This window comes from Onthophagus taurus, chromosome 6 (assembly GCF_036711975.1).
Source record: "Onthophagus taurus isolate NC chromosome 6, IU_Otau_3.0, whole genome shotgun sequence".
Classification (NCBI taxonomy): domain Eukaryota; kingdom Metazoa; phylum Arthropoda; class Insecta; order Coleoptera; family Scarabaeidae; genus Onthophagus; species Onthophagus taurus.
Genome location: NC_091971.1, coordinates 27,529,629 through 27,554,373, shown reverse-complemented (window position 1 = coordinate 27,554,373; position 24,745 = coordinate 27,529,629). Strand labels below are relative to the sequence as shown.

General features: G+C 35.3%; 3 protein-coding genes across 3 annotated transcripts; all 3 read right to left on the bottom strand.

Annotated features, from left to right (window-relative positions):
- Window positions 1-638: 638 nt before the first annotated feature.
- Window positions 639-1,709, bottom strand: LOC139430161 (uncharacterized). Its single transcript, XM_071196817.1, has one exon. It carries the CDS (start codon window positions 1,707-1,709, stop codon window positions 639-641), a length of 1,071 nt encoding a protein of 356 aa, XP_071052918.1.
- A 1,020-nt stretch (window positions 1,710-2,729) lies between these two features.
- LOC139430160 (uncharacterized) lies at window positions 2,730-4,541 on the bottom strand. The gene has a single exon (XM_071196816.1). It carries the CDS (start codon window positions 4,539-4,541, stop codon window positions 2,730-2,732), a length of 1,812 nt encoding a protein of 603 aa, XP_071052917.1.
- Window positions 4,542-10,566: 6,025 nt separating this feature from the next.
- On the bottom strand, window positions 10,567-11,433 carry LOC139430159 (uncharacterized). The gene has a single exon (XM_071196815.1). The coding sequence runs from the start codon at window positions 11,431-11,433 to the stop codon at window positions 10,567-10,569; it is 867 nt and encodes a 288-aa protein (XP_071052916.1).
- Window positions 11,434-24,745: the final 13,312 nt, after the last annotated feature.

Below are 24,745 nucleotides of genomic sequence, written 5' to 3'. Positions count from 1 at the left end.
CAGAGAGTGCACCAACAACCTGAGAGAACTCGCTAGGGGCAATGATGTTACCCTATGGTGGGTTCCAGGTCACAGCAACATTGAGGGCAATGAGAAGGCCGACAAGCTGGCCAAAGAGGCAGCAAACACGCCCTTCATTGGACCCCAACCTGGATGTGGACTACAAAAAAGCCACCTAAAACAAATAATCAATAACTGGGAGGCTTCAAAGATAGCCTTACGCTGGAAAGAACTTCCAGGTCACAGACAAGCGAAGAGTATGATAACTCCGTCGCAAAACAAAACCAAAGAGGTTTTATGCCTCAGCAAAGGGGATCTAAGAACGCTCTCAGGCTACCTAACCGGCCATGTGCCCCTAAAATACCACCTCTTCCACATTGGACAAGCTGAGGATCAAACTTGTCGACTATGCAACGACGAGTCAGAAACTGCTGAACATATACTGTGCAATTGCGTCGCCAGAGGACGTCTAAGGCACAACGTCTTCGGTAAAACTACCCTGTTACCTACCGACATAAAGGTTCAAGACCTTAGGACAATACTAAGGTTCATTAAGGACCTACATTTGCCCTAAACCTTTGGAGGGCTAAAGTTACAATAGATCTTATAGGTCGCGGTAACGAGAGGGGCCGCCCTCCTCAGCCCGGCAGCAATAATAATAATAATAATAATCCCATAAGCAGAATAAATAAATAAATAAATTCCTGTATGTAATGTTCCCCATTGCCGTTTACACAACGCTTAACACCCGAATTAGCAACCAAAAACGTTTTTGATTTCGGTTTTGATTTATCGATTATCCGCTTACCCGAACCGTTTTCCAAAGTTTCCAATAAATCAGCGCGTTCTTTCAAAAACCCTAACAAATTTTCTAAATTCGTTTTCTTTAAACCGGACTTTTTCCTTTCCCACTCCCGATTGGAATCAACGTCCAATTTCGACACGGCTAAATAAATAAGTAGCGTGTCCCAATTATCCGTAGGTTCATTTAATGCAGCTAACGCGCGCAGATGTTTACGAAAGTCGTCAATAAAACTTCGAATCTGCTGTGGATTATCACCCGAAACCCCTTCAATTTCGAACAATGCCTTAACGTGATTATGAATTAATATCCGCGGGTTATCATAACGCTCGCGAATCAACCCCCAAGCGACTTCATAGTTAGAATTTGTCAATTCTAAGCTTTCGACAACCTGACGAGCATTACCGGTCAGTGCCGACAGTAAGTAATGAAATTTTTGAATGTCGTTGATCATTGGGTTGTTATGAATTAACGATTCGAAAATGTCTCTAAACCCTAGCCATGCGTCGTAACCACCGTCAAACTTTGGTAAATCTATGACCGGTAGCTTTACATGTTGATCCGGGGAAGGTCCTACAATGAACGACGAATCGGCGCATATATTTCTATTTGTCAAAATTCGCTTAGCTTTAACCGTATTTGCGTAAAAACTCGCCTCGAATGTCTCCCTCTCCGCGTTTTGTGACTCGCCATCAACGCTTAACAAATCTATTTCACCCTGAATTTCCTCGAACTCATCGATAAGATTAATTGCCCGATTGTATCTTTGTTCTAACTCTAACGAAAGTTCCTGATTAATACCGCTTTCTCTGATATTTGATTCAAATTTTATTACAAATTTCGCAAAATTCATGAGTTTGCCCTTGACAATACCTCGTTTTTTTGTTAAATTTTCTGACTGACTCATGATCGCGATTGATAAGTTTCAGATTGAGAACGATAAAGGAGAAAGCAAAGGGACTTGCGGTACTTGTTTCAATGGCGTTGGTCGCTTCCAGTACGTGATGGACGAACTTCTTCTATCTCGAATTTGTTGGGACTTGCATGAAGTAGAAATTCGGTATTCGAACACTCCTGGCGAATGTTCTCCAAAAAGCTGCGTAACTGGCGGGCCAACGTTGTCGAATTTAATTTAATTTTACACGCCGCATCAAGGAACCGAAGACACTTAAATCTTCTTATATTTTCCCAATCCGGCTCGAAGGACCATTTTTGATTATTTATTTTTATCTGGTGGGCGCTGGTTAACAACAAAATCTTGGTTTTACGTTTCCATAAACTTTATTATTAATTACACTTAAGCTATACATATATATTGCGATTAGTTGTGGCGAGAGTTATATAGGGAGCCTTGCTCCGCGTAAATTGAAGGGGTACTGTTTCGGTGTGTGTTAAATCGAAGACTGATCTGAATAACTGATACGAGTTGGGCTCGCAGGCTCCTTCTTTATTTAAGGTCATAACTAAAAATCCTTACCTAAACACCGAAATATACACCCCAACGCATTTCCACACTTAACTCAACCCAATAAATAATGCGATAAAAAACCCTAATCTTGCGACTCGAGACACTTCAAATCCAGACTAAACAAATGAGGCGATACAAATAAATCTAATATAAATGAACTAATATTATAATATAAAATCTAACAAATTTTGTATAATCGTTTCTCAACTCCACATTTTTGGAAAATCTGTATTCCAGAGAATGAAAACGTTTTAAGGCAGTTTGATAGGAATGGCCCAAGGATGGTTTATCACTTTTGAATGGCAAAGATACAATAAAACGCCCTGAATCAGCACGCTGGTATGTACTCTTGAAATGGTCTTCACATTTTTGTTCCTCTTTAGACAATGAGGGTTTTATAGGAATAGATTCCATCTCCCAAAATCTCTTCAGGCATTGATCTAAGGGATTTTCAGTTGTTTAGAGACAAGTTGTCAACGAATATGTTGAAGGAGACCTGGATCGGCCCATTAGAATCCATCCAAATACGGATTCTAAGGCGATAGGATCGTTTTTTCCACTCGAAACTCGTGAACCAGTGAGGATGTGCGGTACCAATTCCGCTCCAAGTAATAAATCGACTTCTTTTACTTTAGAGAGTTCTTCGGAGTGATATTCTAATTTACGAAGATGGGGATATGATTTTATGTAACTTGACATTAGTGGTTGATCGGCACAAATGTTTGATGTGATTATGGCATTGAATTCAAATTCAGGTGTAGTGTCGGTACAAGGCTTAATAAGACAATTAACAGATCCTCGGTTGCATATTGACGTCATGGAGTTGAGGCCTCGGATTTCAATTGAAGTTCCAAAGGTGCGATGGAGTTGAAGACGTTTCGACAGTTTATGAGTGATGAAATTCGACATGCTGCCAGAATCGATCAAGGCTCGTATGACATGAAATTGTCCAAATCGATCTTTAATGTGGAGCAACGCAGTTGGCAGGATCACATGGGAGACTTGCGGTGACGATGACGTAGTTTCAGCATTCAGATTGCAATTGGTAACTTCAACAGGAACCGAAGATAATTGTGGAGGTTTTAGATGTAGTAAAGAATGATGAGGTTGTTGACAATGCTTGCAGCGTCGTGTTGATAAACATTTATTAGTTGAATGTTTTGAATTTAAACAATTTCGACATAAACTATTTTCTCTAGCATAATTAAGTCTTTCAAGAGGTTTTTTGGAATGAAAGTTGTTGCATCGATAAATCGGGTGTGCTTCTGAACACAATGGACATTTAGTATTCAGTGGTGATTGTTCAACTTTCAGATTGACAGAAGATTTTGTTGGATAATGAACAGAAGCTTTATTATAATTACGGGAAGTGGTTTCACATGTAGTGAGTTGTACTGCATCCAACGCCTTTGCTTGGTTTTCCAGGAAATCAATCAGTTGTTGATATGTAGGAATTTCGTGTGAGCTGTGCTCAGTCTCGAATTTAGTTTTGGTAGATTTATTAAGTTTTTGTAAAAGAATGTTGAATAACAGAAAATTCCACTTGTCCACAGGGAAGCCAAGACTTCTGAATCCTTCGACATTTTCTTTAAAAGTATCGACAAGTAAACGAACTGCTTTTGGAGATGATTCGGATAACGATTTTGTGTGTTGTATTTCGTTGTAATACATAGTAGCGAGATGTCGGCGATTCTGATATCTGCCCTTTAAGGTGGTATAAGCAATGGTGTAATTGTCTTCCGTCACTGGCAAGCCTTTTATTAAGTTCAAAGCTTCATCTTTCAACGAAGTCAGGAGGTATTGATATTTTACTACTTTGGATAGAGACTCGTTTTCATGAATCATGGTTCTAAATAGATCAAAGAATGTAGGCCAGGCTTTATGATTCCCATCAAAAACAGGTATCGTTAATTTATTTAATTTGGGTGTTGCAGACGGCAACGAAGAATGAGGAGTTGGAGGTGTTGTAGGTGTTAGAGGTGGTGGTGGCTGAAGCTTATAAAGATGCGCTTTTATAGTATAGAAAGCTGTATCTGCTTTAGCTCGAACTTCATCATGAGCTTCAAAGTCAGCTTCGTCGATCATACCAATTATCTGATTGTGCACAGTCTTGAATTCTTCGTATGCCTTTTCTGCATCTTTAGCTCGTTCTTTGAACATGAGATGTTGTATAGGATCGTTAGGAAGATTTTGTGCAAGATTCATAGATTCTGCGAGATGATTTAAAAAGCCAGTACGGCGTAAAGTGAGTTTGACGAGTTTTTCCGACATGATGAAAGAAAACGATAATTATATAGAGGTCGTAACTTCTGATCATACTACGCAACACGCTATAACGTCTCCGCCATTTTGAACTTTTATAAATCTAACGTCGCATTTTCATTTTTTGGCTATTTATCATAATTTATCAGATGTGTAATATTTCAACTATTCTTTCCGTTAGCTGCGCCTTTTGACAGTGAGTATTTTATTATTTAATATTCATAGTATAATTTTGTAATAGTTGTCGATTATCTGTTTAGCTTTCAGCTGATAATAAAGTTTTTACTTTGAAACCGGTGCCAATTTATATTAAAATTATTTGCAAGTTCAAAGTTCATATCTTTCGTTTTATTTACTTATTAAATATTAAATTAAAATATATTAAATTAAATAAATATTAAAATTATATTACGAGATTTTGTACTATTTTAAATAATCATTAATGTAACTAAAAATCTTATTTCTATACAAAATTCTTAACCCTTTAGTAGTTTCGTAAAAATAGTAATGTCAGAGATCGCATGGATAATAATAGTCATCCATTTGCTCTCTCTACAAATTTACATTGAATTTGCATCCTTTTAACATAATATAGGGATTTAATCTATTTTAATTAATAAATTACAAACACCTTTAGTTAATACAAATATAAGGCAACTATAATAAAATACCAGCTATAAAAATAAGAATAACTATTTATAGGAACTCAATCTGTTTTTACAATTGATGACTATTGTTTCTTCTGTTCTTGGCGTTACCCAGGTTGCACTACGAGGAAGTGAACAGAGACGCAACCCAAAAATAAAGTATAACTAGATATACTTTATAATTTTTAATTGAAAAATTTAAGGTTCGTTATCTGATGGATACTCATCTGCAATTTCCTCCAGGTCCCGTTGCTCAGCTGGCTTCATAGGGTCGTACATCATCGCAGCTAATCGATATAATTCCGCCGCTTTATCAAGATTCTTCGCTGTGCATGATTTGTTGAAAATATATCTGGCAAGATTTCCTGGAAGATGACTTTTAGTACGGCCAGATGTTGACATACTACTCTTCGCATGACGCCAGGTGGATTCGATGGCATTGGTGTGCGCGCCAGTTTCCGGATCCTTAATAATCCTTAATAATTAAATTAATTGAGTGATTAACTTTCAGGTGTACATACCCGTGTCGTATGCAATCGTATGATTTCCAAAAATCTGAAATAATAGTGGTACCAGAAAGTATCCACTTTTCAATCAATGGAATCAGAGTATCTGCCTTTCTATCTTCCACAGTCTCCATGAAGACACGACCCGTCTCGCGTTCATATCCGCCAAACGCCCACTGGCCTTCAACACGATGTCCTCGATAATATTTTCTTCTACCAAACTTGCTCTCGTCTATCTCGACAATAGAGCCAGGACCACCTAACCTTTCTGGGTGCAACAGATATTTATCCAGGACTACCTCTCTACAGAACGACGCCCAATCAACAGCTGTTTGCATGGACATCTCGGTAAGCTTCACAATGAGGTTCACATTTGCCTTTTCCATCCAAAGAAACCCGAACCCTAAAATTTGCCATATTTGTAATTTTGAATGTGCAAAAAAAGGTGCCTTTTCGAAACGATACAATCTTACCGCACCTCTTTCTTTTTTGTTTCCATTGCACTTACACAAGTATCCATCAATTGCATTACTGCAATGTTGTAATACAAGGGGGGTCTCACATTCAGGACACTTATACTTACCCTCCTTGGGGACGAATCCCCATTCCCGCAGGTGGTTAACCAATTCATCTCCTTTCAAAAATCGGAGATTATACAAATTAACCTTATCAATCAAAAAGAATAAAGACTAATATCTAAAATTATGGAAAATAAATCCAACTTACTGTAGTCATGTTCAGTACGTGTACAGTTGAACAGGTTGAATTTTCGGTTCACCACAAAAAAATTCACAGGAAATAGGTTAGTCAAAAGTTTTGCAAAATGTCAGTCAAATAAAGAGCTTTCAATAAAACGACGTATACGTAAAAGCGCTATTAAATCGACTGTTCCTCCTCCGAAAATTTCACCCCTTATATACGATTTTCGCAAAACAAATGAAAATCGATTATTCTGATTGGTTGGATTTTTCGGTGGATCATCCCTTTCATAATGATCCTATTGTTTTGAGGTTATAAAATTAATTTTATTAAATTTTACCTTAATCTTTTGAATTTTTCCAAATTAAGGTTTATTATTCTTCTCTTTCAGATTTGACCAAAGGATTTTATGAATATTTTGCTATACGTTATGAACTTTTGATGTTAAAACTTTGTAACTACGAAAGGGATTATCATCAACAATATGTGTTATTAAGTTCCAAAACAACGTTAAACTAACTAATAAGTATCCTAATTATAATATTTAAGTGGTTTGAAGTCTTTTAATAACAAATTTAAAAAATTAAATTAATATTATGTCAAATTTAAATAGATAAATAATTTAAATAAATATAATTAAAATCAAATCTCAATTCTAAACTTATTTAACTCTTATGCTCTCTATTTAAATGCGATAACAGATTATAAACATTTCAAGTAGATTTTTAGAATCTATTTGTTTCTTATATTCTATTCAATTTTTTTTTCGAATCTATCTCTGCTCCTATCTGGCGACGCCCTTGTACATAGTTAATAGACACACAGTCTATAGTAGAAACCACGAGAGCTGGCAGTGACTTGACGTTTAAAAATGGTATGAATCAAGATATGGACTTAGATTATTTCACAACATACATTGGAATGTATGTTAGGTTAGTAATGGAGGTTATATGTCAAACATTGTCAAATTTAGGAGAGGTCAAGCAGCAAAAAATCGTTAATATTAATTTATAATAACATTTATGTAATTGTTAATTTATTTAACAAATACTTTAAAAGGTTATTTACAGGTCTCAAGGAATTAAGTAAGTTTTATTTAAACAGTAGTTCATAATTTATTCCTTAATTATTTATTTATTTCATTTTCGGCTTGTGAAAACACTAACAGATTCATGACAACGCTCACAAGACGTTTCGATTTAAGGTTATAATTATAGAGTTACATCCCTTAGAAGAACAGACTTTCTTTTTCGACGTGGCTATTTGAATTGTACAGCAGACATATTAAACTAATACTATCTACAAGCTTTATTACTAACTAAATCAAACTAACTTTATACGACGTAGTTCATGCGATACTTAACGGTTGTCTATTCTATTTCTAAAGCCCACGCATAGGTGGCGCGACCTCCTACAACTAACACCTGACATCCCTCTTTTTTATTAACAAACGATTAAGATACATAATCTGATAAATATGCAGGCTTACGAAGGATGCGTCCGGATCTCGAACTAATCGGATTAGGGTTAATTGGACTCGATTCACATTCTTCATTCTTAGATTTCATATCTGGTAATTTGTCACTATTTAGTGTTATTTCAAAATCTTCAGGCTCTTTACAATTCGGCAGAGTCTCTTCAGTAGATGCTTTATACAAATTAAATTTGTTTCGTTCCACTATGTGTCCTGTTGGCAATTCTACTTGATAACATCTAGGTCTATCTGCCTTATCAATAATTTTAGCTGGTATCATGTTGTGATTATTGTCTTTAACGTATACTATCTCTCCTTTAGAATAATCAGGCAAATACACATTATTCCTGCGATCATGATAGTACTTATAAGCGTTCTGTGCCTTTTGAAGTTTTATCTTGTCCTCATCATATCTCTTGTTCACTCTAAAATTTTCTAAGATTGGAAAGAGAGCATTTATGTTTCTTCCAAACATTATCTCAGCTGGCGACTTGTTAATATCCCCATCAATAGGCCACTCTCTTCTGTCTTCTTTAACATTTTTTGATCGTCTGTATGTATCGTTCAACCAAACCGTTGGTTTGTGGGTAATGCGGACTAGAAGTTTTATGGTCAAACTTCCATTTCTTACAAAAATATTTAAATTTGTAATTGTTGTACTGTGGACCATTGTCACTGTATAAAATTCTCGGGATTCCAAAGCGAGCAAAAATAGATTTTAGAGCTATTATCACACTTTCAGTGTCTTCCCCGGTCAATGGTTGAAATTCCACAAATTTACTAAAGTAGTCAACAATTATAAGGAATGTAGTTCTTTTAAAATAAAATAAATCAGTCCCAAGAACCTCCCACGGTTTCTTAGGTACACCTCTAAGCATAAGAGTTTCTTTACAATGACTTTTCTGATTTTTTAAAGAAACTAAACAATTTTTAATTATGTCAGCCAGCTCCTTAAACATATGTGGCCAATATAAAACTCTCTTAGCTTTATTCTTGCACTTTTCATACCCAAGATGATTTAGATGTATTAATTTTAACATATCAGGCCTTAAGCTCTTTAGAACAATAACTGTATCATTTCGAAACAACAAATCATTTGCAAAGAATATTTCGTCCCGAATTGAATAGTAAAACTTGATGTTATTAGGTACTACTTCGTATTTAGGCCATCCTTTTTGTACATAATCTATAAGTAGAGATAATTCTGGATCTATCAATGTTTCAGCTTTAAATAGTTTAAGCTTATCATTTGTAAAAGACATATTTTTCTCAATCAAACACAGATGTACATAAATTTCTTTATCAACATCAACTGAAGAACTAGTTTCATTTATATAGTTCCTTGATAAACCATCAGCTATTAGTAATTCTTTTCCAGGTTTATATTTAATTTCGAAGTCGTATGATTGTAACCGTAGTCTAAGTTAAAATATGATCTAACGGTTTGTGATCATTTTCTATTGTTACTTTCTTACCGTAAATATATTGGTGAAACTTCTCGCATGCAAAAACCACTGCTAACAATTCCTTCTCTATCTGAGCCCATGATTTCGCTGATCGGATGATCGGTTAAAGATTTCGATGCATAAGCCACAGGTAGCTTATCTTGTAGCAACACAGCTCCCAAACCTGTACTGCTATTATCCACAGATAAAGTAATAGGCTTATTTGTATCAAAATATCTCAAAATTGGATTATTACTTAACAATTCTTTCAAATGCAAAAATTCTGCATCATGCTCATGACTCCATATAAATTCTACATCATTTTTAAGCAACTGTCTTAAACTGTTGACAAATTCGGTACAAATTTACTTACATATGTAACAATACCCAAAAATATTTGCAATTCCTTTTTACAAGATGGTTTTTTCATTTCTACATTTGCTTTTACTCTTTCAACATCAGGTTTAAGACCCTCTTTAGTTAATACATGACCTACATACTTAACTTCTCTAAGCCCTAATTTACATTTATTTTTGTTAAATCTAACCTTTGAATTTTTAGCACGTTCCAATGCCTGTACCAATCTCTCATTGTGTTGTTCTTCGGTCTCACCCCAAACAATAATATCATCGATATAGACCTCGACACCAGAAAGTCCATGAAACACATTCTTAAATGTTCTGTGGAATACCTCTGGAACCATAAGGAATGCGTTTATAACAATATCGACCCCACTTCCCAGCATTAAAAGTAGTTAATAATTCACTCTTCTTGGATAACGGTATTTGATAGAAACCTTTATTTCCATCCAAAATAGAAACCCTTCATGCACCCTTCATTTTTGATGTCAACTCTTCAAACGTTGGCAATTGGTAACGTTCTCGAATAATTTCTTTGTTTAAGTTTCTTGGGTCCAAGCAAATTCTCAACGATTAATCTGCCTTCTTCACCACCACCATGGAACTAACCCATTCAGTCGGTTCAGTCACTGGTCGAATCACTTCCATTTGTTCCATTTTATCCAATTCTTGTTTTATTTGTTCTTCAAGAGCGATGGGTATCTTCGTAGGGTTTTCTATAATTGGTATTGCCTCTTTCTTCAGCTTGATATCATAAGTATATTCCATCTTTCCAATGCCATGAAACAAATGTTTATATTCGTCAATAATCATTTCCATTTTGTATCTCACTCAAATACTTTATTAACTTAAAGGTTTTTATCGTAGGATAACCCAGTATGCATGGTGCTTGAAAATTAACTATTTAAAACTCCACATTCTCTTCAATATTATTTATTTTACATTTTACAGTAGCTTGTCCACAAACCTTAATTTTAGATCCATTGTAGTTCTTCAAATTAATATTTGAATTCTTAATTTTCACATTAATCTTCTTATCCACTTCCAAATTTAAAACATTGACCTGAGCTCCCGTATCGATTTGTAATTCAACTATTTTGTACCATTCGTCCTTTTCCAAAATGGTATCCACATAATAAATTGTTCCCACAAAAAGGTTTTCTCCTTTGTTCTCTTTATTTTCCTCGATTTCTACTGTATTTAACTTTCGATTACGGCACATCTTCGCATAATGTCCATACTTTTTACATTTATTACACATTTTCTTATATGCTGGACAATTTCGGTATTCATGTGTAAGACCACACTTACCACACACCTTTTCGTTAATTTTTATGATAAATCTTGTTCTTATCTTCTTTATTTTTTTTAATAACTTGTACACTAACATTATTTGTTTCATGCGTATCCCAGCAATTTCAGCTGCCTTACATATGTCTATACATTTATTCAAATCCAATTGTGGCTCCCTTAAAAGTCTCTCCGTCATTTTTTTATCTCTGACTCCACATATTATTCTATCTTTACTTAAACTGTCTCTTAGGTCTCCAAAATCGCATGGTTTACTTAGTTTTCTCAACTCTGTGACATAACTATCAATCGTCTCTCCTTCATTCTGTTGTCTTGTGAAGAACAAATGTCTGTTAACCGACTCGTTTGATGTTGGAATAAAATAATACTGAAATTTATCCAGTACCTTTTTGTAATCTTCTTTGTCCTCTTTTGTAACATCCAGAGTGTTATAAATTTCCAGAGACTCCGCACAAATCATGTGTAATAGTATTGCTACCTTTGTTGTTCCAGAAATATCTTTATTACCATCCACATTGGACGCTATCATATAAATTTCAAACTGCTATCGCCATTTATTAAAATTTTCACCCATATCACCACTAAGACACAATTTTGAGGGCTGTCGTAAATCATCCATTTTCCGTTAATATATTAATCTGGCACGCCTGCAAGACTTGACAGATGGATTCTTCGTGGTGACAACCGGCTCGACATCGCCGAAGCTCGGGCCGATTGGATGGAATGGCCTGTGTTGATAAACTCCCCGTGCGAAGCTGGACTGCACGAAAGAAATCTCGACCGGTCCAGCCTCCTGGAGTTTGGTGTAGCCAGCATCTGCTCGCTGGATCGGCGATGACACACTCGAGACCAGTGCTGAACGGTCGGACGCTAACCTGTTCACGCCAGTACGCCATGTTATCCCCAGCATCGGGCAGATATTCTATCAGCAGTGTTGGTGGGCATATTGCAGAGAACGGGCTTGGTCACTTCATCACCGGACAGCGACAGGTTCTGAAGTCTTCACCATAAGGTGTTAATGATATGGTACCGCAGTTAAGGGATCCCCAATCCTCCGTCTCTGACGGAGGCGTGGATGTACTGGTCCCCAACGGTCGTGTGCAGGTGGAAAATCCTTTTGGTTCTCTTGACCATTTAATCAGCTTCCCGAAAAGTCTGACCTGTTGTTTGCACTGTCTGAAGTTTTAGTATAAGGTGATCTCGCAGAAGATGGTATTTCTGCTGTGGCTTTAGTGGTGCTCGTTCTAAACGTTCCAGCTATTGACGGAGATTGAACAGGGAGGGCTTCAAGATGGCTGAGTAGTTGACCTGATGACCCAGATACTATAGAGACGACAGACCGCTGACCGCTGGAATGGCTTCGCCGCATAAACGGAGGTTGGCTTTGCTTCGTGTTATGCTCTTGCCTTGTATGGTTGTGGCAGAGATAGCGGCGCTTTTTGAGGCGTTTATTACCATTCCACGACGACGGAGGAACTGAACGACGTCGTCGTGACATGTCAATCTCGCGGTCTTCAAGGATGATTTGGTCGTCGGCGAAGGCGACCGGAATTGATGGAGTCCAGCAACTCATCCATCACGATGTTAAAAAGGAACGGGCTTAGTGGATCACCTTGTTTAACTCCACGGTTTATCTTCAGTTGCCTTGTGCATTCGCGGCCCACCTGGATGGTAGTGGTAGCTCGCGCAAATGAGATTCATAATGTATTCCATGATGAATGGATGGATTAGGGATTACAATCCCGGGAATTTTGGCATCACATTATACAGGGTGATTTATAACATACGGAGGAGACTAAATGGGTAGGTACTTGAGGTCAAACTGAAGAGATTTTCTTAATAATGTTTTGTTAAAATCTTAATAGTTACATAGATATCGCATGTTAATTTTTTAAATAAGTTAGCGTCAACTTTTGAGAACCGCTGATATTCACTAAAGAACAATTAAAATACTTGTCAACGCCATCCTCATTTTTGAAGGAGCTGTCAAAGTAGACAATTTAATTGTTTAGTTTTAATACTTAATTTATGAAAAGAAATAATAGGTGTTAATTTATGAAACGGATAATAATGTTTTAAATGCAAAATTACAAAATCTCTAAAACAAGAAAATAACATAATAATAATAATAATAATAATAATCTCTTTATAACATATGTTCAAAGTGCTGTCCTTGCATTTCGACGCACAACTGCGCACGACGAAGCCAATTTAACGATAATCGTGGAAATCGTGGACGTATGTCCTCTGTAGCGGCAGTGATGCGATGTCGTAGTTCGTCGATTGTATTAACCTCGGTGGCATATACTCTATCCTTCATGAATCCCCATAAAAAAAGTCCAATGGGTTAAGATCGGGACTACGTGGTGGCCATGGAATAGGTCCACCTCGACCAATCCATTTTTGCCGAAAAGCATTATCAAGGAAATCTCGTACATTACGACTAAAATGTGCAGGACAACCGTCGTGCATAAACCACATCTCACGTCGCATAAGTACCAGAATATCTTCCAGGAGTACTGGCAGATTTTCTTGTAAAAACTGTAAATAAGAAGTTCCATTAAGAGTTCCTGGTAATTCGAAAGGTCCTATTAACGTATTGTTCACAATTCCCGCCCATAGATTCACTCTGAATCGTTGTTGAAAAGAGCCTTGACGAATAACGTGTGGATTTTCGTCCGACCACACATGGGAATTGTGAACATTTAGAACACCATTTCTGGTAAAACAGCATTCATCCGTTACCAGTATACTGTCCGCAAAATCTGCTTCTCTGTTGGTACGATTTAGTAGCCACTCGCAAAATTGCAACCGCAAAGGATAGTCAGCAGGAGTCAGTCCTTGCACTTTTTGAAAATGATAGGGGTGTAAACCGTTACTTTTCAACGTACGCCAAACAAAATTCTGGGATACCTCAAGTTGGTGAGAAATTTGACGAGTACTCGTGCTTCGATCCGCTTTCACAATTTCTAGAATTTCTTCTTCCACATTCACTCCATGTCTGTTTAGTCTACCGCCACCAAGACCTTTCTTAGGTCGCAAATTTCCTGTCTCTCTTCCCCGCTGGATTAACCGAAGAAAAGTGTTTTCAGAAGGGATCTGTCGATTTGGATATCGTTCTAAATACAGACGTCTTGCGTGTGCAGCGTTTTCTCCAGCAGCTCCATAAATAATAAGCATATCTCTAATATTCTTCGTTACTGTACATTACCATTGTATTTTTTGATTAGTAAAAATTCTAATTTTGACGTTAAATGACATTGATTATTAAAATTAAATGACATGTCCGTTGCTAGGTAACCAAGTCAACAAGTTGACAGCAATAAAAACATGGTATCAGTGGTTCTCAAAAAACAAACACCAGTTTTTGAGTGATTTAACAAATTTTTAAATAGCCGTAACTGCCATATTACTAAGATTTTATTATTGGTGCTTTAAAAAAAAAAAAAAAAAAACTTTATTAAGAAAATATCTTCAGTTTGGCCCCTAGTACTTGCTCTTTTAATCTGCTCCGTATGTTATAAAACACCCTGTATTTATTAGACACAAAAGTCGTTTTCTAGAAATTTCTTTGTTCTGTTTAGGTTAGGTTTTTTTTTTTTAAATAGCTTCTCCTTTTTTTACAGATTCTGTAGCCGCAGCGCTATGTAACGTTATATTGTTCTCAATAAATCAACACCGCTATATTAGATTACTTTATTATACAGTGTGTCCCAGGATAGATGTTACTAGAGATATAATGACTTAAAAATTTTTGAATTTTATCTTAAGGCTGAGGAATTATGCCCTGCTTGGTGCGGAGAGAATTTTAAGTATATTTTCATAATTTGAAAATCAACTCGGCCTTGATAGTGAAGAGAAAACTATTTTTAGTTCAGGTAAAGTAACCTTTTTGTTCATGATACTGAAAAATTTTATTAAGAAAAGTTGTTCAAAATGTGAAATTATGTTGATATGCAAAATTTCAGAAAGATCTATTGAAACCCATTGAAACAGCATTAATTAACGCAAAACTATGATCAGTGGTTACTTCGGAGAACGCAGGTCGCTTGAAATGTTCTTCACAAATTTTTTTGATAATCATCTACTACATGGTTATTGTGGTTTGATCATCCCGCATTGATAACATTTCTAGTATCGGGAGTATTCTATTATTATTCAAATTTATAACGTCGCAGTAGTATAAAACTTGTTTACCATTTATTTGTCTAACAACGCTCCCAGTAGTGTCTATATACAGCGGTGGTAATTGAGCAGCGACACATGTTTTCAGACATAATATCTGTTCTATACTTTGTATAACTACCATAAAAGGGTGTTGTAAAACACTGATGTCTCGGGATGATCTTGAGCCATTAAATACATGTCTATATAATCATCTTTTCATCGGTCACGCGCTGCAATACGCTCTTCTTTTATTTTTCTAAGAACAGTATCCGACTTTATTTTGTCGTAGTTTCTGGCAACTAAGAGCGTACTACTTTGCTCTTTAATTTGTTGCATCTTATAATAATTAATAGTTGTCATTTTTTTGAGGTGTTCGCCTACTAATGTTTTGTTTTATATCACATATAAATTTAAATGCTTTGCATTCGGGATATGCGCAATAACAGTGAATTACTATTTTATTTTGAAAAACTTTCGTTCGTTTAATCGTTAGTGTGCAGGATGTGTTTACTACATTATTAAACTTCTCTTTAGTAATTAAATTGAATTTTCATGAATCATATTTGGATTTTTAATTTAAATAAAGGTCAACTACTTGTGATGAAGTATTAAAACAGCCTTCCAACATAGTGCAATCTTTTGTTAATTTGCTCAGCTTTTCATTACATGTGAAAACATTACGTGCACCGATAGGTAGTGGAATCTTATGTCTCTTATTTGTTGGAAGACTTATTAGTATTGAATCAAATTACTTATTAGTATTGAATTGCCAGCAGGTTGTTCTATATTAGAATTTAGTAATGTGTATTGTTGAAATTGTTCAACAAAATTATGATGACTTATAGCTCTAACTATATTGCGTCTTTTTTCATAGTCTTCCGTATTATACAGAAATTTAGCGGCTTCAATGATCACATCACTACTATGATGCAATTTTTGGACATCCTCTAAACTATACGAATGTACATTTCGAAAAAATACCACTAGATTTGCATAATTGTGCACGATATTTGGCATAATTAAAGCCTCTTATCCAAAACAAACTTAAAGAAATGATTATACAAAACTATTGCTTTGATCAAAGTTTTGTAAGAGACCAATTAATAGATAATTGATCACTTTACACGCGTAGAGAACAATGGCGTAGATAATATTTTTATAAAAGTGCTTTTTATTGCAGATAATGTTTAATTTTAAAGAAAGTTTGATCCGCTATATCTCGCCAAAGAAGCATTTGCGATCCCATGTATATTATATACATTATTATATATAAGACTATTCATCTTAATTTTTCATGTATTATCTACTCCAGAAGTCGGTCAGCGGTTTTTTGAATCACCATGTATATAAAAATAATAATAAAACTTGACACTTAAAAACTTTAAAACTAATTAATGCCCTTAACAATAATAATGAAGAATCAAAGTCACAGAAAAATTCTTAAATATATTATCTAAGAGAAGAAAACTTTAAACATAACAAAATACAACTAAAAAACAAGTAACTAATAACGGAGACAATAAACAAAGTTCGGAATCGTAACTACTAGAGCACCTTGCGCATTAAAACTTGTTGCAAAACTAACATTTGTAAAATAATGATTGGTGCTTTGTTCAAGATGATGATCTCATCATATGTCGCCAGGTTTCTGGAGGATGCATCACGACGTCGGATCAGCAAGACGACAAAGATATATATGCAATAATTTAGCAAAGGTATAGGTAGGACACATCAAGCTTTGTATTTACTGTGAATCATACTTTCAATTTTGAAAAATAAAATTGGTCAATTAATTATGGAGATAATTGATTAATTCGTTTTTTGTGTTTTTAACAAAATTCTTAAATATTTCGATTCGGGCATTTCGACAAATGCATTCAGTCAGGCGAAAGCTATCGATTGAAATATAAACCGTTCAAATCCGTCAAACCGTTCTCTAATTATAGTCGATTTAGTTTAAATTAATTTTTTTATATTGGGGGCTAGACTTCTAGTCGTTCCATTCGCAGGGTCATTTCAATAGCCGTACGCAGGTAATGAGTAAATTTTGAAACCGGGCATTTCCACCTTCGCATTCATTGTAGATCATACTTTCGATCGAGATATTGATGACTAAAATTGGTCAATTAGTTAAGGAGCTAATTGATGTGTTTGATTAATTCGTTTTTTGTGTTTTAATCAAAGTCCTTAAATACTTCGAATCGGCATTTCGACAACCGAATTCAGCCAGGCGAAAGGCTGTACAAGGTTAACGGGAGAGTATTGAAATCGGGCATTTTGTGATTTAGATAGAAGAAACTATGACGAATCGAATGACGTATAGATCTTGATCATCGGACACCACTTAAAAAAGGTCATTTTTGTGTTATTTTCGTGTACTACCTTCGCATTGTTTTGGCGTTTTAGCGGAATTCGAGAGAGATTTCGAATCGGGCATTTCCGCTTTCGTATTGGCCAAGGATTGAGCTTTCGTATGAGACATTGTTTATCGAAATCGGTTGACTGGTTCTCTTATTATAATCAAAATACTATACATGTAAAATCCTGTCTAATTGGGGGCTAACTTCGCATAGGTGAAATAAGTGGCATTATCGGATAAAATGGCTTTAGGTTTTCCGTATTTAATTATAAGAGTATTTAGTCCGTTTAAAGTTGAAATTGTATCACATGCTTCGGTTGGTATTAACTGAGTGAATTTTGTATAAATATCGTGTATTACAATAGTTATTTTTGATACAAGATAGCGAAATGACACTTTTGCATTCGAGAACGAAAGTTTTCGAATGCAAATCGTTCGAGAATGCAAAACAATTTCGCTGTCGTGTATCAAACAACATTTTTTCGAAAACTGCGTATAAAGTTATAAATTAATAAAAAGACCAAATTCTGTATAATGACATTTAGAATTCATTTAATGTTATATCAAAAACTTAATGTCACATCGATTTAACCTCACTTATTGAACAAATGTACTATTATAAAATTGCATTTAAACGTGAAATGAAATGATAAAACAATTAAATGTGGATTATTTTGTGTTTATAATTTGCTCATAACAATGACAATTAATAGTATCAAATTCTTTGATTGTCGTAGCTGGACGTAAAAGTCTTTTGCGTCCTGGACGTAAAAGACTTTTACGTCCTGTTGACAAAAAACTATCGTTTTGACGGTCGTTAAGTACTACGCAAAAGTCAAGTTCTCGGTAGGTTACTTAAATAATCTATAGTAATTAAATCGAGTTTATTGGAAGGAATTATGTTTTTGAAATCTGGTTCGCAATGAAAATTCTTTTCTTTTGTTAATTGTCATGTGGACAGAAATTTATTATTTTCTTAATAATTTTGATATCGTTCAGACAATAAAATTTTTCTCTAATTAATAACCGAGCTTTTAAGTTTTTCAGATTCCAATATGACAATAAAATTCATGTATTTTCTTATAGGGTTCTTTTAGATAATCTTCCGAAATAACAAATCAATTTTTATGTCCAATTTTCTTTTTTAAGAAACCTTCTTGTATAATAAATCCCTTGAATTCCCCATTTTCCAAAATGTCTTGTTTTAAATTTTCTTGAATCTGTTTGATTTCTTTATTGAACAAAATCCTTTATTAAATAATGACATATTAGATATTATAACTTCGGCTGATTATTTGTGAATGAATTTTCGACTTAAAATGTCTGGAATGACCATTTCTTTTCCTGCTTTATAAACTATTTCAAAATCATACTCATTTAACAAAAGATTTCATCTATAAACTCTGTTATTATCTATATGTCCATTGATTAAACTTAGTAATGTTCACATAAAAAATTTCTTAAAATTAATACATTATTTTGTGAGCATACTGCTGGAGAGCCGGTGTGGAACATTGATTGGCGGTTGAATTTAATTGAGTCTCATGCTCTTCCGCAAATTCTGACGCAACATCCGTTATTATTGAATTATTGTTACGTGTTTCCAAAAACTGCTTCTTTTGATTTCCCTTTACAAATATTTGGTCGTAGGAGGAAATTAGGACATGAATTACATTTAGACCTTCTGATTGATTTATCCACCCATCGCTATATAACAACCTGTGAACAAACTATAACAAACTGATCTTTGATCTCGAACGTTTAATTGTTGGAATGGTATACTAGCTTTTAAGTGTAAAAATATTATGCAGTTGATGGTGATATCTAGAAGAGTAAATTCTTTAACTTCGAATTTAGAATTGATGTAAAACCCCTGAACGTCTACAACCGCGATTTTGAACTTCATATCGTATACTAACATTTGCTCTCATATGGAAGTTAATTTATAATTACAGATACCTCCCCACTCAAAGGTTTGTACGTATACATGGATTCTTGAAGGATGTAGTATACAGTATGCGCAGTATTTTGTATCAGGCGGAAAATCTTTACCGCTTTGAATTTCGATGCGCACCTCACATGATACGGATGGAGCGTGCCACGACTAATTTTTATTACTTCAAGAAAAATCAATATGTAAAATAATAAACTTCTTTTATTAGTAATTATTGACTGAGGTTGGTTTCAATTTGAGCCGAAATAATTATTCATTAAATCCAATCTAACCTTGAAACTTGATTCCCCAATAACAGGATCTTTTCCAAACTTGAAGTCGACTTATTCCCCTCGATGGTTTACAATCACGATTAAACACCCTAAATTATATACAAACAAATGAGTGATCGACAATCACACGAGTAATTACAAAAATAATAATGTACTTACCCGATACAACGGGGTGTTCAAATAAAATAAAAAAAGGAGCAATCCGAATTAACGAAAAAAATAGATCTTGAAACGTCCGGACTGCTTTTCAGTCAGAGACTAAACTTTCTTCTTCCCACAAGTTTAGTCCCTTTCACTCGGAGAAGGAAGCTACAAATAAATGCACCCTCCATTGAAAGCAGAACTATTAACCTCAAAACAGAAACTAAATACCTAGGGGTAATACTTGACAGTAAACGAAACTGGAACTCACACTTAGATAAGGTGAGGAAAAAGGTCATCATGGCAAACCAGATCTGCCGCAGGCTCCTGGGAAGGAACTGGGGTCTCAAACCACGAATGGCTCATTGGGCTTACGTAGCAATAATCAGACCCATGGTCGCCTACGCCTCATTGGTTTGGTGGCCAAAAACATAACATAAGACAGCTCAACAACAGCTGGCACAAATCCAGCGGTTAGCATGTCTTAACATAACGGGTGCAATGAGATCCTGTCCGACGGCTGCTTTGGAAGCCCTACTCGGTCTCACACCGCTCCACATATACAGAGTGCACGCCGGTGAGCTGCGGATACGTTTAACGTAAGTGGAAAAAGGACGACAATAAGGCTTCTATTAGTTAACACAGAACAGATATACTACGTTTACTTATCGGGCCGATTGGAGTTGATATGTGTCTCTTTATCTAACTCATTAAAATCGTATGCAATTCGATGCCTTGTCTAACACATTGAAAAACCCTATCCGCAGGTCGCAGTAACCACACGAACCTCGAAGTGCGACGAAGACAGACGTAATCAACCGCACCGTTCTAGCCGTGTTACTTGCACGGAGGGCGGTACAAAGCGATTTCATACAAGTTAGAAATTTATCTTTTCAAATTTTTTTTAAAATGAAATTTTTAGAGGTTGTAAAGAAAATAAATTTTTATTTTAACAAAAAATCAAAGTTTCTGGCATTCTTCGTAGCTTTGATAAAAATTCTTATGGTCATCCAAACCTAAAATTACATGATTAACTTAAAAATTTTTTTTTTTAACCGCAAGTAGGAATTTCGAAATAAAAAATGAAGTTTTTGAGATTATAAATGACTAGCAGAATTAGATCGTCACAAATCTTCTCGCGAAATTGCCCGTGAAGCGGGTATTAGCGCAACAACAGTAATAAAAATTTTACATAAGCATAAATACTGATCATATAAAATTTCAACATCTCAAGTACTTTTTCCGGATGATTATTACCGCCGTATGGAGTTTTGCGAAATAATGATTAACCAATGCCATCAAAATGAATTATTTTTAAATAACGTTTTATTTTCGGACGAAAAAACATTTTATTTACATGGTCGTCATAATTCAAGATCTTGCCGGTATTGGTCCCGTGAAAACCTCCATTTGAATGTTCCCACGAGAACACAATACCCTTAAAAATTAAATGTATGGGCAGGAATTATTGGAAATGAAATAATCGGGCCCTTTTTCATAAATGGAAACTTAAACGGCAACAAATATCTAGATTTATTGCAGAACAATGTTCTTCCTGCAATTCAGGAACGTTATGATATTAATAATCTCTGGTTTCAGCAAGATGGCTGTCCGGCTCATAATACCCGTAACGTGGCAAATTTTTTAAATATGACTTTTCAAAATAGGTGGATAGGTAATTCAGGTCCTACTAAATGGCCAGCACGATCCCCTGATTTAGCCCCCAACGATTATTTTTTGTGGCCTTTTTTAAATAATTTGATTTACGGATATGGAGATGACCGTCCAGCAAATTTAGAGGAGTTACAAGCAAAAATTATTGAAATCAGCAATACAATTACACCGGATGTATTTGCTAACGTCCGACAGAATTTTTACAACCAGTTGGGTTATTGTTCAGATCAAGAGGGTGGATTATTTGAGCATTTATTAAATAAATGAGCAGTTATTTTTTTCATTTTGGCTTTTCATGTTTTTCTTTATTAGTATGAAGTTGTGATGAAAATTTGTTGCTATAATATTTTTTGCAGTGACATGATCTGATGCTTCATAACTAAGAAAATTGCTAGTGCAGTGTTCGAGGGATTTATTTCTTTTTAATTAAAAAAAATATGTAAAGAATAAAACCTTTTTTTTTACATTTTTTTTTGTTAATGAAAACAATTGATAAAACGACCTTAACAAAAACCACCCGTTCTCAAACCTTTAAAGCTTTCGATATATCTGAGAGCGCAAGCTCCGCCCACTTACAATCGCCCAACTGTTGCTAATGCGTCTATCCGCAGGTCGAATGGGTGCACACTGTATATACAAAAGGCCTTATCACTGAAAACAGTTTCTTCACTCAAGTTGATGCAGGGTAACCTCAGAGGACACCTCGAGATCCTCAAGGACCCATGTCTAAATCACCTGATTGAAATTAAAACGGACCTCATACCGACGGAATACAATTTCAACCAACCGTATAAGGTCATATTTAGTAGCAGGGATGATTGGGCGAAGGGAGGGCCTCAACTAAAAAGAGGAGCCCTAGCCCTAACAAAATGCAATAAAACCTAGATAACATTATAAAACACGTGTTAAAACTGACTTCGTCCTTTTTGGTTATGCTATGTAGTACATAAAATATCGGTTTCTCATTTATTTATTTATTGACGCATAATATAATATAAGTATATCCATAATATAACAAAAGAAAATTTGTATACATATTAAAAAAAACAAACAAACAACAAGAAAAAAGAAAAAAATGTGCGCCAAATGGAGATACCTCAGAACAGTGAAGAACACTGATCTGTTCTTCCGGCACCCCATAAAAAAATCTATCAACTAACTAAACTAACTAACTACTAACTAATGGTAAAAATAATAAACTTTGAAAAAAAAAAAGAAAAGAAACGAAAGGGCCACGAATCAACTATTACAGTGCAAGCATTACGAAAAACCAGCAATCATAACATAGTGCGTATGGAGTCTCGGAAAAAAAAAAAAAAAACTACTGCGCGACCTAGTCATTTATTACAGGTCAGAAAGAGCCCTTTGATTTTCTTCTTGAAGGAGATACCACCAAGGTGCTGGAATTCAGGAGGAACAGAATTATAATAGGAAACAATGGTGTAAGAAAATGACTTAAACAGCTCAAGCCTGTGACGCGGTATTGCCAGGTAATCTTTTTTACGTATATTAACGTTGTGAACGTCAGTTCGGAAACGAATTCTTCATGTATACACCGTATACAAAATGGGACCCAACACAGAACCCTGAGGTACACCGGATACGACTTCAGTGGGTCTAGATCTGTTTCCATGTATCATGACACTTTGTGACCTACCCGCCAGATAGTCAGCGAACAGCGATATCGCACCACACCCAAGGCCTATGTAGTGCAAAATACTCAACAACAATGAATGATTAATAGTATCAAAGGCCTTGGAGTAGTCCAACATAACAAGCGCCGACATCTTCCCCTGATCAACCGAAGACAACAAGTCGTCAGTGATATTCAAAAGCGCTCCACAGCAGCCATGATGAGGTCTAAACCCAGATTGGAATTCAGGCAAAATATTACACGCATTCAGATAATGTCTAAGTTGTTTTGCTAAAATTTTTTCAAATGCCTTCGAAAGCACCGGCAAAATACTAATCGGTCTTAAATCCGACACCGCATTAGGATTACTTGCTTTAGTGATGGGTAAAATGATCGACTCTTTCCAACAAGATAGAAAAACATGTTCAGTTATACAAAAATTAAAAATGTGTCTGATGAAATGTATGATCAAGGGAGAACATATGTTTATCATAGATATACAAAGCTGGTCAGCTCCCTGAGCATTGGAAGAAATAGCGCTTAAGGCATCTCCTACCTCCTCCCCGTCACCGCAGTAAACTCAAACACATCCACAGAATCTTTAACATTGTTACTATAAAAATTTAAAAGGTCTACATCTGGCAACCCGTCACTTTGTACTGAACAAAAATAGTTGTTAATTTCATCAGCATCAGAAAGTGAAAGAGGAATCTCTCTATTTTTGTTATAATGGACACCGCATTTCTTTAAACTTGACCATAATTGCTTTTTATTTCTACTCCTTGCCGAGAACTCCACATAAGCTCTTTTCTCTCTTTTTATTGCACCTGTAGTATAATTCCGCAACATTTTGTAATAGTCCCAGTCATGTAAACTGTTTGTGTGTTTAAATTTATGAAGTGCTTTGTCCCTTAAATCCATCAAAAGTTTCACATTATCTGTTAGCCAAGGTGGTTTTTTTTTTGTAAACGTGTGCGTTACAATAGGCGCATGTCGATCAAATAAATTTACAATATTATTATTTAGAAAATTCAGCTTGGCATCAATATCATTGAAATCAAAGATGGAATGCCAATGTTTCTAAAACTACGGAAAGTTCTTACGACGGAAGGAGGGAAGAAATTTGTCAAAGCAATTGTACAAAAAACGAGATGATGATCAGAAATGTCATGAACCGCCACCGCACCAGAAGCCACAACAGGAGTCCGTCATCCGCAATCACAAAATCAATTAGCGTACTAGTACGAAGGTTAATTCTAGTGGGCTCATCAATATATTGCTTTAAACTAAATACTTCCAGCAGTGCACAAAAATTACAATAAGCAGCACTTGCAGAGTTAAGTGCATCTATGTTAAAGTCCCCCAAGCAAAATATCGTGTCACTAGATGGCATAATCAAAGAAAGTGCGTTTTCAAACCTATCCAAAAAACCACTAACATTGTTATGAGGTCTGTAAACAACTCCAACTGTAATATTTTTTTTATTTTTGATGTGTATATTAAACCACACCTGCTCAATGTCATCTGCCATATCCTCAAATATGATTGTGTACTTGTAATTATTTTTAACAT